The sequence below is a fragment of the Babylonia areolata genome, chromosome 24 (genome assembly GCF_041734735.1).
Source record: "Babylonia areolata isolate BAREFJ2019XMU chromosome 24, ASM4173473v1, whole genome shotgun sequence".
In the NCBI taxonomy this organism is placed as follows: Eukaryota; Metazoa; Mollusca; class Gastropoda; order Neogastropoda; family Buccinidae; genus Babylonia; species Babylonia areolata.
The window spans coordinates 42,294,422-42,306,034 of record NC_134899.1 but is presented as its reverse complement, the minus strand read 5'-3'; the positions used below and the strand labels follow the sequence as shown (position 1 = coordinate 42,306,034).

Here is an 11,613-nt window from a genome sequence, read left to right as displayed (position 1 = left end):
TACCTGGCAAATCCGCTGAACTAACATGCCCACCTGTATACTTAACCTATTTGCCTATCAACCCATCTCCCCGCCTCTACACTCCCCGCCCGCCTGCCAGACGCCCGCTTTAATTGTGTGTATGTGTGTGTGTGTGTGTGCGCGCGCGCGTGCGTGAGTATGCATGTGTATGTGTGTTCTTCAGGTCAGCGTCTTTTCATTGTAAGCGATAATCATACGAGTGTGCGTGTGTGGGGATGGGTTGGGGGTGTGGTGGTGGGATAGGTGGGTGTTCTTTAGAATAACGTCTTTTCTCTATAAGTGAATATCATGCTAGTGTATGCTTGTGTGTGTGTGTGTGTGTGTGTGTGTGTGTGTGTGTGTGTGTGTGTGTGTGTGTGTGTGTGTGTGTTCTTTAGTTCAACGTCTTTTCACAATAGCTGATATTACACAAGTGTTTGGGTGTGGGTGTGTGGGCGTGCTTGTGCGCGTGTGCGCACGTGCGTGAGTGTGGGTGTGAACGCGCGTACATGTGTGTCTATGTGTGTGTGTGAGAGCGTGCGCGCGTGCATGTGTGTATGTGTGTGTGTGTGTGCGCGCGTGTTGCAGCATTTTTCGGCAGGCCGTGGAGAGTGCAGGGCTTTCCGAGCTGCTGAACGAGTGGGGACGCTACACTGTGCTGGCTCCCACCAACAGGGCTTTCTCCCACCTCGACCAGCACAGGCTGGACCGCCTTCTGAACGACCCCGAGAGGCTGAAGAAGGTGATCACCTCTTTGGGGTGGCCGGCCACAAATTTGTCATCTCGGCCTCGAAGTCCAAAGGCCCAAGATCGACTTCAGAACCTGCAGCTTCTGAAGATGAAGGGCTGCCTTTTCATTGTCTCCTTGCACACACCTCTCCTTCCATTGTGACGGACGGATATTCATCCCTGAAATGGTCCTTTGCCGTCGGCTGGGCTATAAACTACCTGATACAGTCATTGGGATAAGACGATGTACCAAAAGTCCCATGCGCAATACGCACTTTGGGCACGTGAAAGAATCCACAAGGAGGAAGGTGGCAGAATGGTTAAGACGTTTAACTGGCAATACAGCGTCCACGAGGGTCTGGGTTCCAGTCCTGCTCTCGCCCTTTCTCCCAAGTGTGACTGGAGAATCAAAGTGGGTGTCTAGTCATTGGGATGAGACGATAAACCGAAATCCCCTGTGCACCACGCACTTTGTGCACTGAAATAGAACACATGGCAACAAAAGTGTTGTCCTCTGTGAAAATTCTATAAAAGAAATGCACTCTGTACACACACACACACACACACACACACACACACACACACACGTATATATACGTATATATATGTATACGTATACATACGTGTGTGTGTATGTGTGTGTGTGTGTGTGTGTGTGTGTATCAAAGATATATATATATATATATATATATATATATATATATATATATATATACGTGTGTGTGTGTATCAAAGCCTGACTAAGTGCGTTGGGTTATGCTGCTGACAGGCATTTGCCTTGCATATGTGGTGTGGCGTATACGGATTCGTCCGAACGCAGTGACACCTCTTTAAGAAACCGAAACTGAAACTAAAGTATCCACGGCAACAAAAGGGTTGTCCCCGGAAAAATTCTGCAGAAAACTCAAAACCCTTCTCTGATTTCCATGTGTATGTTTGCGCGTGACTGAAGCCAAACAGAATGACACAGGAAACGGAATAATGAGCGTCTTCAGGCATTTGTCAGTCGGCTCTAGCCAGGTAGGCAGTCTGTTGTGCAAATGACCCTGTGTTTGTACCGGACTTAAAGCTTGGTCTCTGACCGAGGATAGGCGCTATATTAGTATCCATATCATCATCACCATCGTCGTCATATTGTTGTAATTTGGTTTGTTGAATACAGTGTTTTAACTGTGACGGAATATTGATAATGATGATAGCGATAATGATTATTTGATTTAATTTCCCCAGTTCGTTCATCATCATCATCACCATCACCATCACCATATTGTTGATTGGATTTCCCCAGTTCGTGAGCCGGCACATCATCAACCGCATGGTGCCCAGATGCGAGGTGCCCGACAAGGGCACGTACAGCGTCAAGTCCCGCCAAGGGGACCTCACCGTCTTCAACTACGACACGCGGGGCAACCTCCTGGTCAACGACCTCATTGCCGTCAGACAGGTAGGCCTGGAGGGGGAGGAGGGGGGGAGGAACTCCGTTTTACCTTTTGACTATGTACCTTGGTACACGGGCGCAATAGCCGAGTGGTTAAAGCATTGGACTTTCAATCTGAGGGTCCCGGGTTCGAATCTCGGTAACGGCGCCTGGTGGGTAAAGGGTGGAGACACATGTTCAGACCTGCTTTACCTGAACCCCCTTCGTGTGTATACGCAAGCAGAAGATCAAATACGCACGTTAAAGATCCTGTAATCCATGTCAGCGTTCGGTGGGTTATGGAAACAAGAACATACCCAGCATGCACGCCCCCGAAAACGGACTATGGCTGCCTGCATGGCGTGGTAAAAACGGTCATACACGTCAAAGCCCACTCGTGTACGGAACGAGTCGAAGTCGAAGTCGAAATATTTTAATTGTCAGACCACAGATCCATAACAATGGAGTTCACAAGGACAAACAGAATTAATACAGGGAAATGAATATTAGGACAGTCATTGAACTACATGGGCATCGATAACGATTCTAGAGCATTTGCTCGTAATGAAAACCCTTTGAATACAAACTTGCATATACTAACACTCAATCTCTCACTCGCACAAGATAACAACATGGACATCTTAGATGCACTTGGATGTTTGTGAAATTTAGCAGGAATAAGTGTACATACGAGTGAACGTGGGAGTTGCAGCCCACGAAAGAAGAAGAAGAACCTTAGTGAAATATAATCAGTATGGCATGCATTTGAAATGCAAAAACTACTTCTTGCGCATTTGTTTTAAAAACGGAGCGATTGATGTTTACTGTTCAAAAGTAATGCGGTCCACAGACAGGAGAAAGCCCAGATATGGAATTCTACCAACGTCAACTCAAGAACGTTAGCCACTGTGGACGTTAGTATTGCAAACTTCAAATGCGGACGTTAGCTTGCCAAACGTTAGCAATGAGCATTAGCTCACAAACACTCACATGAATAAACAAAGAGACTCGGAGAGAGTGAGAGACAAAAGAAAATTGACATTTCTGAATGACTGTTTCTTACAAACTCCACCTGTTGAAAGGCTTGGGGGTGGGTGAAGTTTATTTTTAATTTTATTTTATATATTATTTGAAAAGGGGGTCGTGGACTAAACCTTTTGCGGACAAACGCATTTCTGGATAAAGCCATTTGAGGACAAACTATCTTTTGATAAACTTTTTTGTGGATAAAAACCGTTTGACGATAAACTATTTCTGGATTAAACCATCTGTGTGTAAAGCAATTTGTGGATAAAAAAAAAAGAATTGTTGATAAAATTGTTTTGGTATCAGCCATTCAGGAATATCTTTTTGTGGATACATGGGAGTATTGCTGAGACTTACTTTGTTCACACACGTGAGTCAAAAAGATTTTTTTTTAAATGGGAAAAAATGGGGAAACAATTTTTTTTTTTCTGAATGTCTTGTTAGAAGACTTATGGATGGTTATTTATTTTCATCTGATGTTAGGGAGAGAATGTGTGTGTGTGTGTGTGTGTGTGTGTGTGTGTGTGTGTAAAGCACAAGTTTTTTTATGGATAAAACTATTTCAGTGCAAAACCATCGGTAGCTAAACCATTTGAGTACTATTTGCAGATAAAACCGTTTGGGGATGTAACCTTTTGGGGATAAAACCGTTTGGGGATAATTAGTGGATAAGTTTTGTACGTTTCATTTTGTTGGCCAGCAGTGAACTGACCGACATGTGTGTGGCTTGTGCACCCCTACAGTGGGACAGGCTGGCGACCAACGGGGTGCTGCATCGGGTGGACGACGTGCTGAAGTGTAGCTGTGAGCGCTCCCTCACCTCATCCCGGCGCTACCGCTACAGGTCCAGGAACCGGCGATACTACACCCGTTTGCGATACTGAGCCGCCACCCGGGCTCTCGTGTTCAGTAGTTTGAATGTTTGTGCAAAAAAAGCAGACTGAAGAAATTGGCGTACGTGAATGTCGCTTGGTTTACTGGAAGTTTCTGCCTGAACTTTTTTTTTATGTTTTCCTATCGAAATGGATTTTTCTACAGATTTTTTTCCAGTGAGAACCCTTTTGTTGCCGTGGGTTCTTTTACCAGCGCTAAGTGCATGCTGCACACGGGACCTCGGTTTATCGTCTCATCCGAATGACTAACGTCCAGACCACCACTAAAGGCCTAGTGGAGGGGGAGAAAATACTGGCGACTCTGCCGGGATTCGAACCAGTGCGCTCAGGTTCTCTCGCTTCCTAGGCGGACGCGTTACCTCTAGGCCATCACTCCACTCCACGTAAGATGTTATCCGTCATGGAATGTCATTGGTGCTGGGTGTAAACCCCCAAGTTTCTGTTTTGAACTGTGTGTAAAAGATGGGGAAATCTGTGGCATTAATGCCGCGCGTTCTCTTTCATGTATTATTTCTCTGCGAAAAACTGAAAGATGGACATGAATTACACAGGTGCTAGACATTCACCCTGTTTTCATTTTCGAAGTTCACGAATAAAACCAGTTGTGTATATGTGTGTGCGTGTGTGACTGATGCAAGAAGTTGCTATAAGATAGGTACAGAAGAAAAGAAAGCATAGTGAAGCACCATCTGTTTGATTGACTCACTAACAGAGTGAACTGAAGACAGATGATATACGCTGAACGTTACACGAATGAAAATGGTTTCCATGTCATGACCGATGCCAGCTCTGGTTGACAATAAAACATATTCGAATGGCTAAATTGACATTAGAACATTTCCATATGTTGTAGTTTCATTTGGGGATGATAGAATTAATAAAATCCCATACTGCTAAGAAATCAAATCGTTAAATATACAGTCATATCCATCGATATAAATTACCGTATTGGAAAGTTTGTATTTCGAATGACTATCCAAGGTATATTGCAGGCCTGTACTGTTCCCCAGAACCCCTGGGTTTACGTGATACTGCTGCCTTTGACACCGTTTTGATTTTGTGCGTCAGTTTTGTTAACTCACTCAGTACGGCCAGTCCTCTCTTCTCCTCTACACAGACTCCTCGGATGTCCAGTGGGTGTCTGAATGACCCAACCTTTAGCTTCTGTCGCCAGAATTGTGGTATTCTTTGTCAACATTCACCTCTTCAGTATAAGAGCCTTCCGCTTGCAATATTTTGATGATGGTAATTTGGGTGAAACGCTGTTAACGTCGTCTCTTTCGCCGTTCGTATGGAGAGAGTTAAAACTGAAGTCATTCGTAAATGACTTTATGAAATGATTTTATTATTGAATTTATTAACTTTTTTTTTTCTTCCATCGGTATCAAACTCAGCAAACCTCTTCGAGCGCTAAAGAAGGAACGCTTTAGAAATCTGTGTTCGAGGCCGCCATGCTGTGTGTCCTTGGGAAATGTACATTTCTCCGATTTTCCACAGAAGGGGAAGGGTAAGGCAGCTGAAAGAGAGAAAAGGGCACACCTTCCTATGCCGAGTACCCAACACAGTGAATTTGAACTCATTGCCCCAACACGCGTATGCGTGTGTGTGTGTGTGTGTGTGAGTGTGCGGGGGGAGGTGGGTGGAGGTGAGAGGGGGGCGAGGAGGGTGGGGGGTATAAACTTTAATTTGGCATTTTCTCTCGCAACCTTATGTCATGTTGGAACCAAACATGGTATGACTGAAACCTTTCCAGTTACCTTGATATGGTGAGCGGTCTGAAAGGTGAAGGTGTGTGTGTTTGTTTTTGTTTTTGTTTTTTTTCCAACAAAACTGAAAAAGCTGAACAGAATTTATGTCTTACACCCAGTCTAATAATATGGTGTTGGCATCACGCTTTTTGGGTTTTTTTTTTTTTTTTTTTTTTGAGACCCTGTCTCTCTTGTTTGCTTCTTTGTTGCGTTCTTAGCGAATGGCAACAATGTTGTTGCCCTTCCCGTGGGGATACCTGGGGCTCTTTCAGTATAAACAGTATCCACACCTTCTGGAAATTGTGTGCTTGGTATCTAGAAATTGCCTCTTTTCTTTCGCTTTGTTTTTGGTCTTTTATTTTTAATCTCTTCCTTGTTTATTACCTGTCTTGCTAGTCCATTAACGTATGTTATTATTTCTAGAAGACCTTGAATATTCTTGTCATTTACTGAACTTGGTAATTGGACATTCTTGCATTTGTGTGCGTGTGTGTGTGTGTGTGTGTTTGGTTTGGTTTGGTTTATGCCAAATATGTGTGGGGTGCCTGTTGGCAGTCTTTGGTTTTGTATGTCCGTCAGTAATTTTTTTTTAAAGATTTTATATTATGTGTTTACCTGTGCTTATATTCAGGTTAGTTATTTCAATCAATCCTCTGATGAAACATTGACGGAAGGGGTCAACATCATTGGCAGGTCCTAAGTTTATGTGCATGAATATGACTGTAGGTATATGTGTGCTTGAAGTTGTTGTTTTTTCAAGGTTCTACGGGACCAATATTTTTCAGCGCATAGTTGGCCCTGTGTGGTCGATTGGGCTTCAAGCAACAACGGATAGAGTGTTTGCTTATGGCGAGGCTTTGAGAACGTTCAGTTGTCATCCTTTTCTTCAGCAATTGTTATGTGATGTTCCAAGTATGCAAAAAACTGATTTGCAATACTATGCTTTGATGGTGCAGATCAGAATGGTGGTAAATCGTGTATGTAGCTATGAAATAAACAATTATCTTGCTCATGAAGGTGGTTCCAGTTTGTTTCCCAAGATTTGGAAACTTTGCTGGTGCAACCAACAAAAAAGGTACTCTTTGCACACAGCCAACATGTTTGTTTTTGCACATGCTTGTGTATGTGTGTGTGTGTGTGTGAGTTTGTGTGTGTGTATATATGTGTTTGTGTGTGTGTGTATATATATATGTGTGTGTGTAAGTTCAGTTTATTGATGTCAAGCTCTGACTTTACTGTTGTATATAATTCATCTCTGCACTGTGTTCAACACCTTAAAGTTTAGATATATGACCATTTCGTAATTGTTCTGCAACTTCTGATCAAGTTACATTCATGGTGTTTAGTTTTTTTTTCAGTTTGATCAAAATGTGTTCTTCACAGTTCATGTTGCTTATATTGTGAACCGTTTGCACATCTTCGTTAGGCCTGTAATGAATAAAAATTTTAATCTTCCGTACCCGTATCTCTCTCTTTTTCACTCACCATAATGTGTGTGCATCCGTGTGTGTGTGTGTGTGTGTGTGTGTGTTGCCAACTGTATCGCATTCTCGAAATTCTGACGTGTTTTGCTATGCCTCAAATCGAAGATGATAATTTGGAGGTCAGAACAGTCATTCAGTCATATGTCTTGTGCCAACGGAGACAGACAGACAAGACAAACAATCAGAGAAAGAAAAGACAGAGTCGTAATGAGAAAAAATGGAAGTAATCAGGCAGGGCGTATCGTTCTAATACGCTCATGCTATCCCAGTGTGTTCAGGATGCACGCGCGTATACACACACACACACACACACAAACACACAGATATTCAAGCTGACACACCAGTTGAGGAAAGTTTTCACGACTCATGACAAAGCCCTCAGTGTCAAGGTTGTTCGGTGCTGGTGGAGGTCTCAGCTGACACCCGAACGAAAATCGTACACTTATCAGGAGCACCACGTACAGCACGCCGTGAGAGTTACAGGTTTGTGAACTCACTCAGGCTCAGAGAGCAGAGATCAGTTTGAACAGAGCGAAGCGACAGTGCACAAGGGGGAACTTAACTTTAAATGGAATTGAGAACCAACTTCAGACAACCATAAAGAAATGGAATAGAAACGGGCTTCAAGATAGAATTAACATTTTGGATGATATAAAAGGCCCTGTGAGCATTGTATTCTTCAACCCTTTTATTTACAGTCTGAACTGTTCAATTTGTGAACATGGAGTGGAAAATTCAAAGTGTGTGAATTGTGGACTCCAGTCTGAACAGAAACCTCTGTGTGTGTGTGCATTCCTAAAATTTGGTGGGACAAACATATGACATGCAAGAACTAACTACCAGCGGCTGTTTCATCACACAGTTTTTTCTAAGTGGAATGGAAAGAATGTACACGACTCGCCATGCAAGGATTGTGTTCGAAATGATTTCCGTCAATGTCGAGGACATGTTGAGAAGCGGTGTACATGATAAACGGATCTACGCGCTGGTGTGGATTTTCAAGTCTCACAGAATCTGTGTCCATGGAAGTAAGGTAAGATGTTTTTTCTGCCCCGCCCCCTCCCCTTCTTCTTCTTCTGTTGTGTAGCCACAATCAACACGTTGATTATTTTGCCACTTTTTTGGGGGGGAGGGAGGTGGAGGGGGGTTCCGCAGACCGGTTGCTTGAAAAATTTTTTTTTTTTACTCCAATCACATTCACTCTCTCCCTCCTGCCCACTAACTGGATCAGAGGGGACGAGAAGTGACAGGCAGGCATCCTATTGATGGCCCCTGGCACCCCCCGCCGCAGCGCCCTCCCTCCAGCACTCCCCCTACCCACTACTTACCTAAACATTCACTCTCACATTCATACCCGACATTGCTGTAATTTATGGTTTTGCCTACTCTTGGAGTTTCGCGGCAGCGAGACTGTCAAGAGTGGCGACCTTGAGGTGAGAGGTGACTCTGCTTTTACCAACTCTTACCCGTTTCGGCCAAAGTTTTACATACAATTTTTCGTTGACTGAGTTTCCAAGTCTCGTGTGTTTTATTCCGTCTTTCTGTACTGCTTCTTCTTCTTCCTTTATATTGCCAACATCGTTTTACTGATGATTCTGTCGTATTGGATATGTTGATCAGAAACCTCGGCAAATTGTCATTTGATGGAGTGGGAGGTCTCCGAAGATGTAAAGCGTATTTATTCACAATTGTGTGTGTGTTCTTTAAGTTAACGTCTTTTTCACTGTGAGTGATATTAGACGTGTGTGTGTGTGCGTGTGCGTGTGTGTGTGTGTTTGGGTATCTTATCCGTCTTTTTCAACAGCTGATTAGTAGTCTGTGCATATTTCAGCAAAGGAAGAATTGCATTGCAAATCTTACTACTTACATGTCTGAGTGTGTATGTGTGCGTGCCAGAAATCTGAATGACACAGGAAACGAATGATGAGCGCCCAGTGGCAGCCGTCAGTCGGCTCTACCCAGGTAGGCAGTGGAAATGACCCCGTGTTTGTAAAGCGCTTAGAGCTTGGTCTCCGACCGAGGATAGGCGCTATATAAGTATCCATATCAATTAATCAGTGTCTGTTGCTGAGTACTTTCCCCCCGAAGGTTTATGTCGCAATGTTCAATAATATAAATTTTAAAAAATAAAAAGTGGGTGGAGTGGGGGTGGGGGGATCTTGTTACAGAACAGTGGATGTTATGAAAGAAACGGTACTCCAGACCTTTTTTTTGTTTTTTTAACTTTTGATTGTGTCAGCGTTTCCTGGTGTCCATTTGTGTGGCGCTGTCCGCGGTGTTGACCCGTCCGCCCGTCATAATGGCTTCTGTCAGTCTGTGGTTGATTAGAAACCAATCTCTGGCCACTGTAATTCAGTCTTCCAGGGTAATGTAATATTGTTTTGCCAGGGCATTTGTTTTTCTTTTTTGGGGTAGGTTCACTAAACTAACTGCTGATTCGTTTGTTGAAACATCTGATTTTTCCCTATTTTTTGTTTTTTGTTTTGTTTTTTTGCTTATACTATTGGCTATGATGTGACAATAATACTTCATATTGTTTGGAACTGTTGTGGTGAATTTTTCGTTGGCAGTTTCGGAACGTAATCACATATTACAAAACATAAATTCATAACTGATAAGTTAATACTGCAAAACTTGTTTTCAGTATATATTCGAACCTGAGAACTGGTAATTCATTGTTCAGTTACTGATCAGTGAACAAATTTGGAATGATAGTCCACACAGTATATAGCAGAGTCTGGGTTTGTTGTAAACTTCGGGAACTTTCGTTCATAAAAAGCAACAACTCAACTGAAGGGAGGGAACTACATTGATATCTCTTCCCTGGGTTTGAACCTATTGACGGGGTTACTTCCCTTATAGTTTGACGTGTTTCCACCCCTTATAGTTTGAGGTGTTTCCACCATTTATTTCGTGCACAGGAACACATGGCTTGAACAGCTGTCTACTGCACTTGTAGGAGGCACTCAAGGGGGGCAATATTAACAATTTTGCCCGTCGACTCTATGTTGAAGATGGAATCACTGTGTACTCTGTTTTGGACGAACATGGTAATCATTTTTGTTTAGACATTTTTTATATTCTAATTAAAATTTTTGCCCGTCACAAAACATACGTGAAAAAGCTACAAAACGGGCAAAAATGTTAGATATATATAGAAATGTCACCTAGAGTAGACGATTTTAAATGAAATTTGGCCCGATTATAAAGGTGTTTAAAAATGGATGCTTTTTGGGACATTCCATGCCCCTAACAAGGGCCTTGGAAAGAATGGGGGATACGCAAAGTGAAGGAGAAAATGTCACGGACGGGTATTTTCGATTTCGCCCGTTTGTTAGATTCGTTCACAGTACGTAAATCACTTAAGCTTGTACAGTTAGGTAAAATGTAGACGGAAAGAAGTGCATTGTGCTTCGCGCGAATCGGATAGAGGGAAGTATACGACGCTGCAAGTTTAAGAGAACGATTATACTTATGCACCTACTGTCACCGGCTTCGATGCTGATAATGGCGCACAGTGCCGTCGAGGTACAGGTACTGATTTTGTGACACATTGTATGCATACAATGAGCCACTGTAGCGTCCTTCTTGGAAGTAGCGGAATCTGTGCCTTCTTGCTGAAACGTATCGGCACAAACCCATGAGGTCGGCCCATTCAAGAAAAATGACCGGGTTGAGGCCATTTCCGAATATAAATGCGCAATTAGTCGTTCGAAATGAACTGTTTTCAGTCCAAAATAATATTCTAATTCGATGTGGCCAAAGTGTGGCAGGGCCAATAATGTCGGTGATACCGTGCCACAGTCTACAGATTTCTGCATTCCGGCGACGACGCCTTTGGTGATTGTCTGGTGCAGACCCGCAGTTGGACACAATGCAGACGGAATGAACGGCAAATGAGACATACGTTGTGCAGTGGACGTCACAGCTTTCAAAGTGCACTCTCATGGAAGATCTTAATATTCACGCATATGTGCATGAGACATGAAGCTCATGACATCCCACACATGAAAACCAAGTTGCACGTGTCATGCAACGCCACCCTCGTGCCTTTCGAGAGAACTCATTTGATGTGCAAATGGGTTTTAAAGTTAGACGTTTCGATTGTGAGGGGTGCATGTAACGCCCCCAAAATGTTGATTTAACGAATACTGTGATGGTGTATCTTAAGGCAATTGTTAACTAGAAGGATTTACTGATTGGCGTTCTGTGTGTCAAAATGAATACAAAGTATATAATAGAATGGTTCCCACAGTATGTACAATATATACAAGGGCCAGTGACCACCAGGACTTCAGTGCTGCTGGCTGGACGGG

The 11,613-nt window shown here is 43.1% G+C and overlaps 1 protein-coding gene across 1 annotated transcript in view; it reads left to right on the top strand.

Moving 5' to 3' along the window:
- The window catches only part of LOC143298960 (transforming growth factor-beta-induced protein ig-h3-like), a 123,163-nt gene extending 117,453 nt beyond the window's left edge, over positions 1-5,710 (top strand). The window contains exons 13-15 of the mRNA XM_076612013.1: positions 589-742; positions 2,018-2,173; positions 3,916-5,710. Of these exons, the coding sequence (XP_076468128.1) occupies positions 589-742; positions 2,018-2,173; positions 3,916-4,056 (451 nt within the window). The 3' untranslated portion in view covers positions 4,057-5,710. The remainder of the gene's footprint in view (positions 1-588; positions 743-2,017; positions 2,174-3,915) is intronic.
- The last annotated feature ends 5,903 nt before the right edge of the window (positions 5,711-11,613 follow it).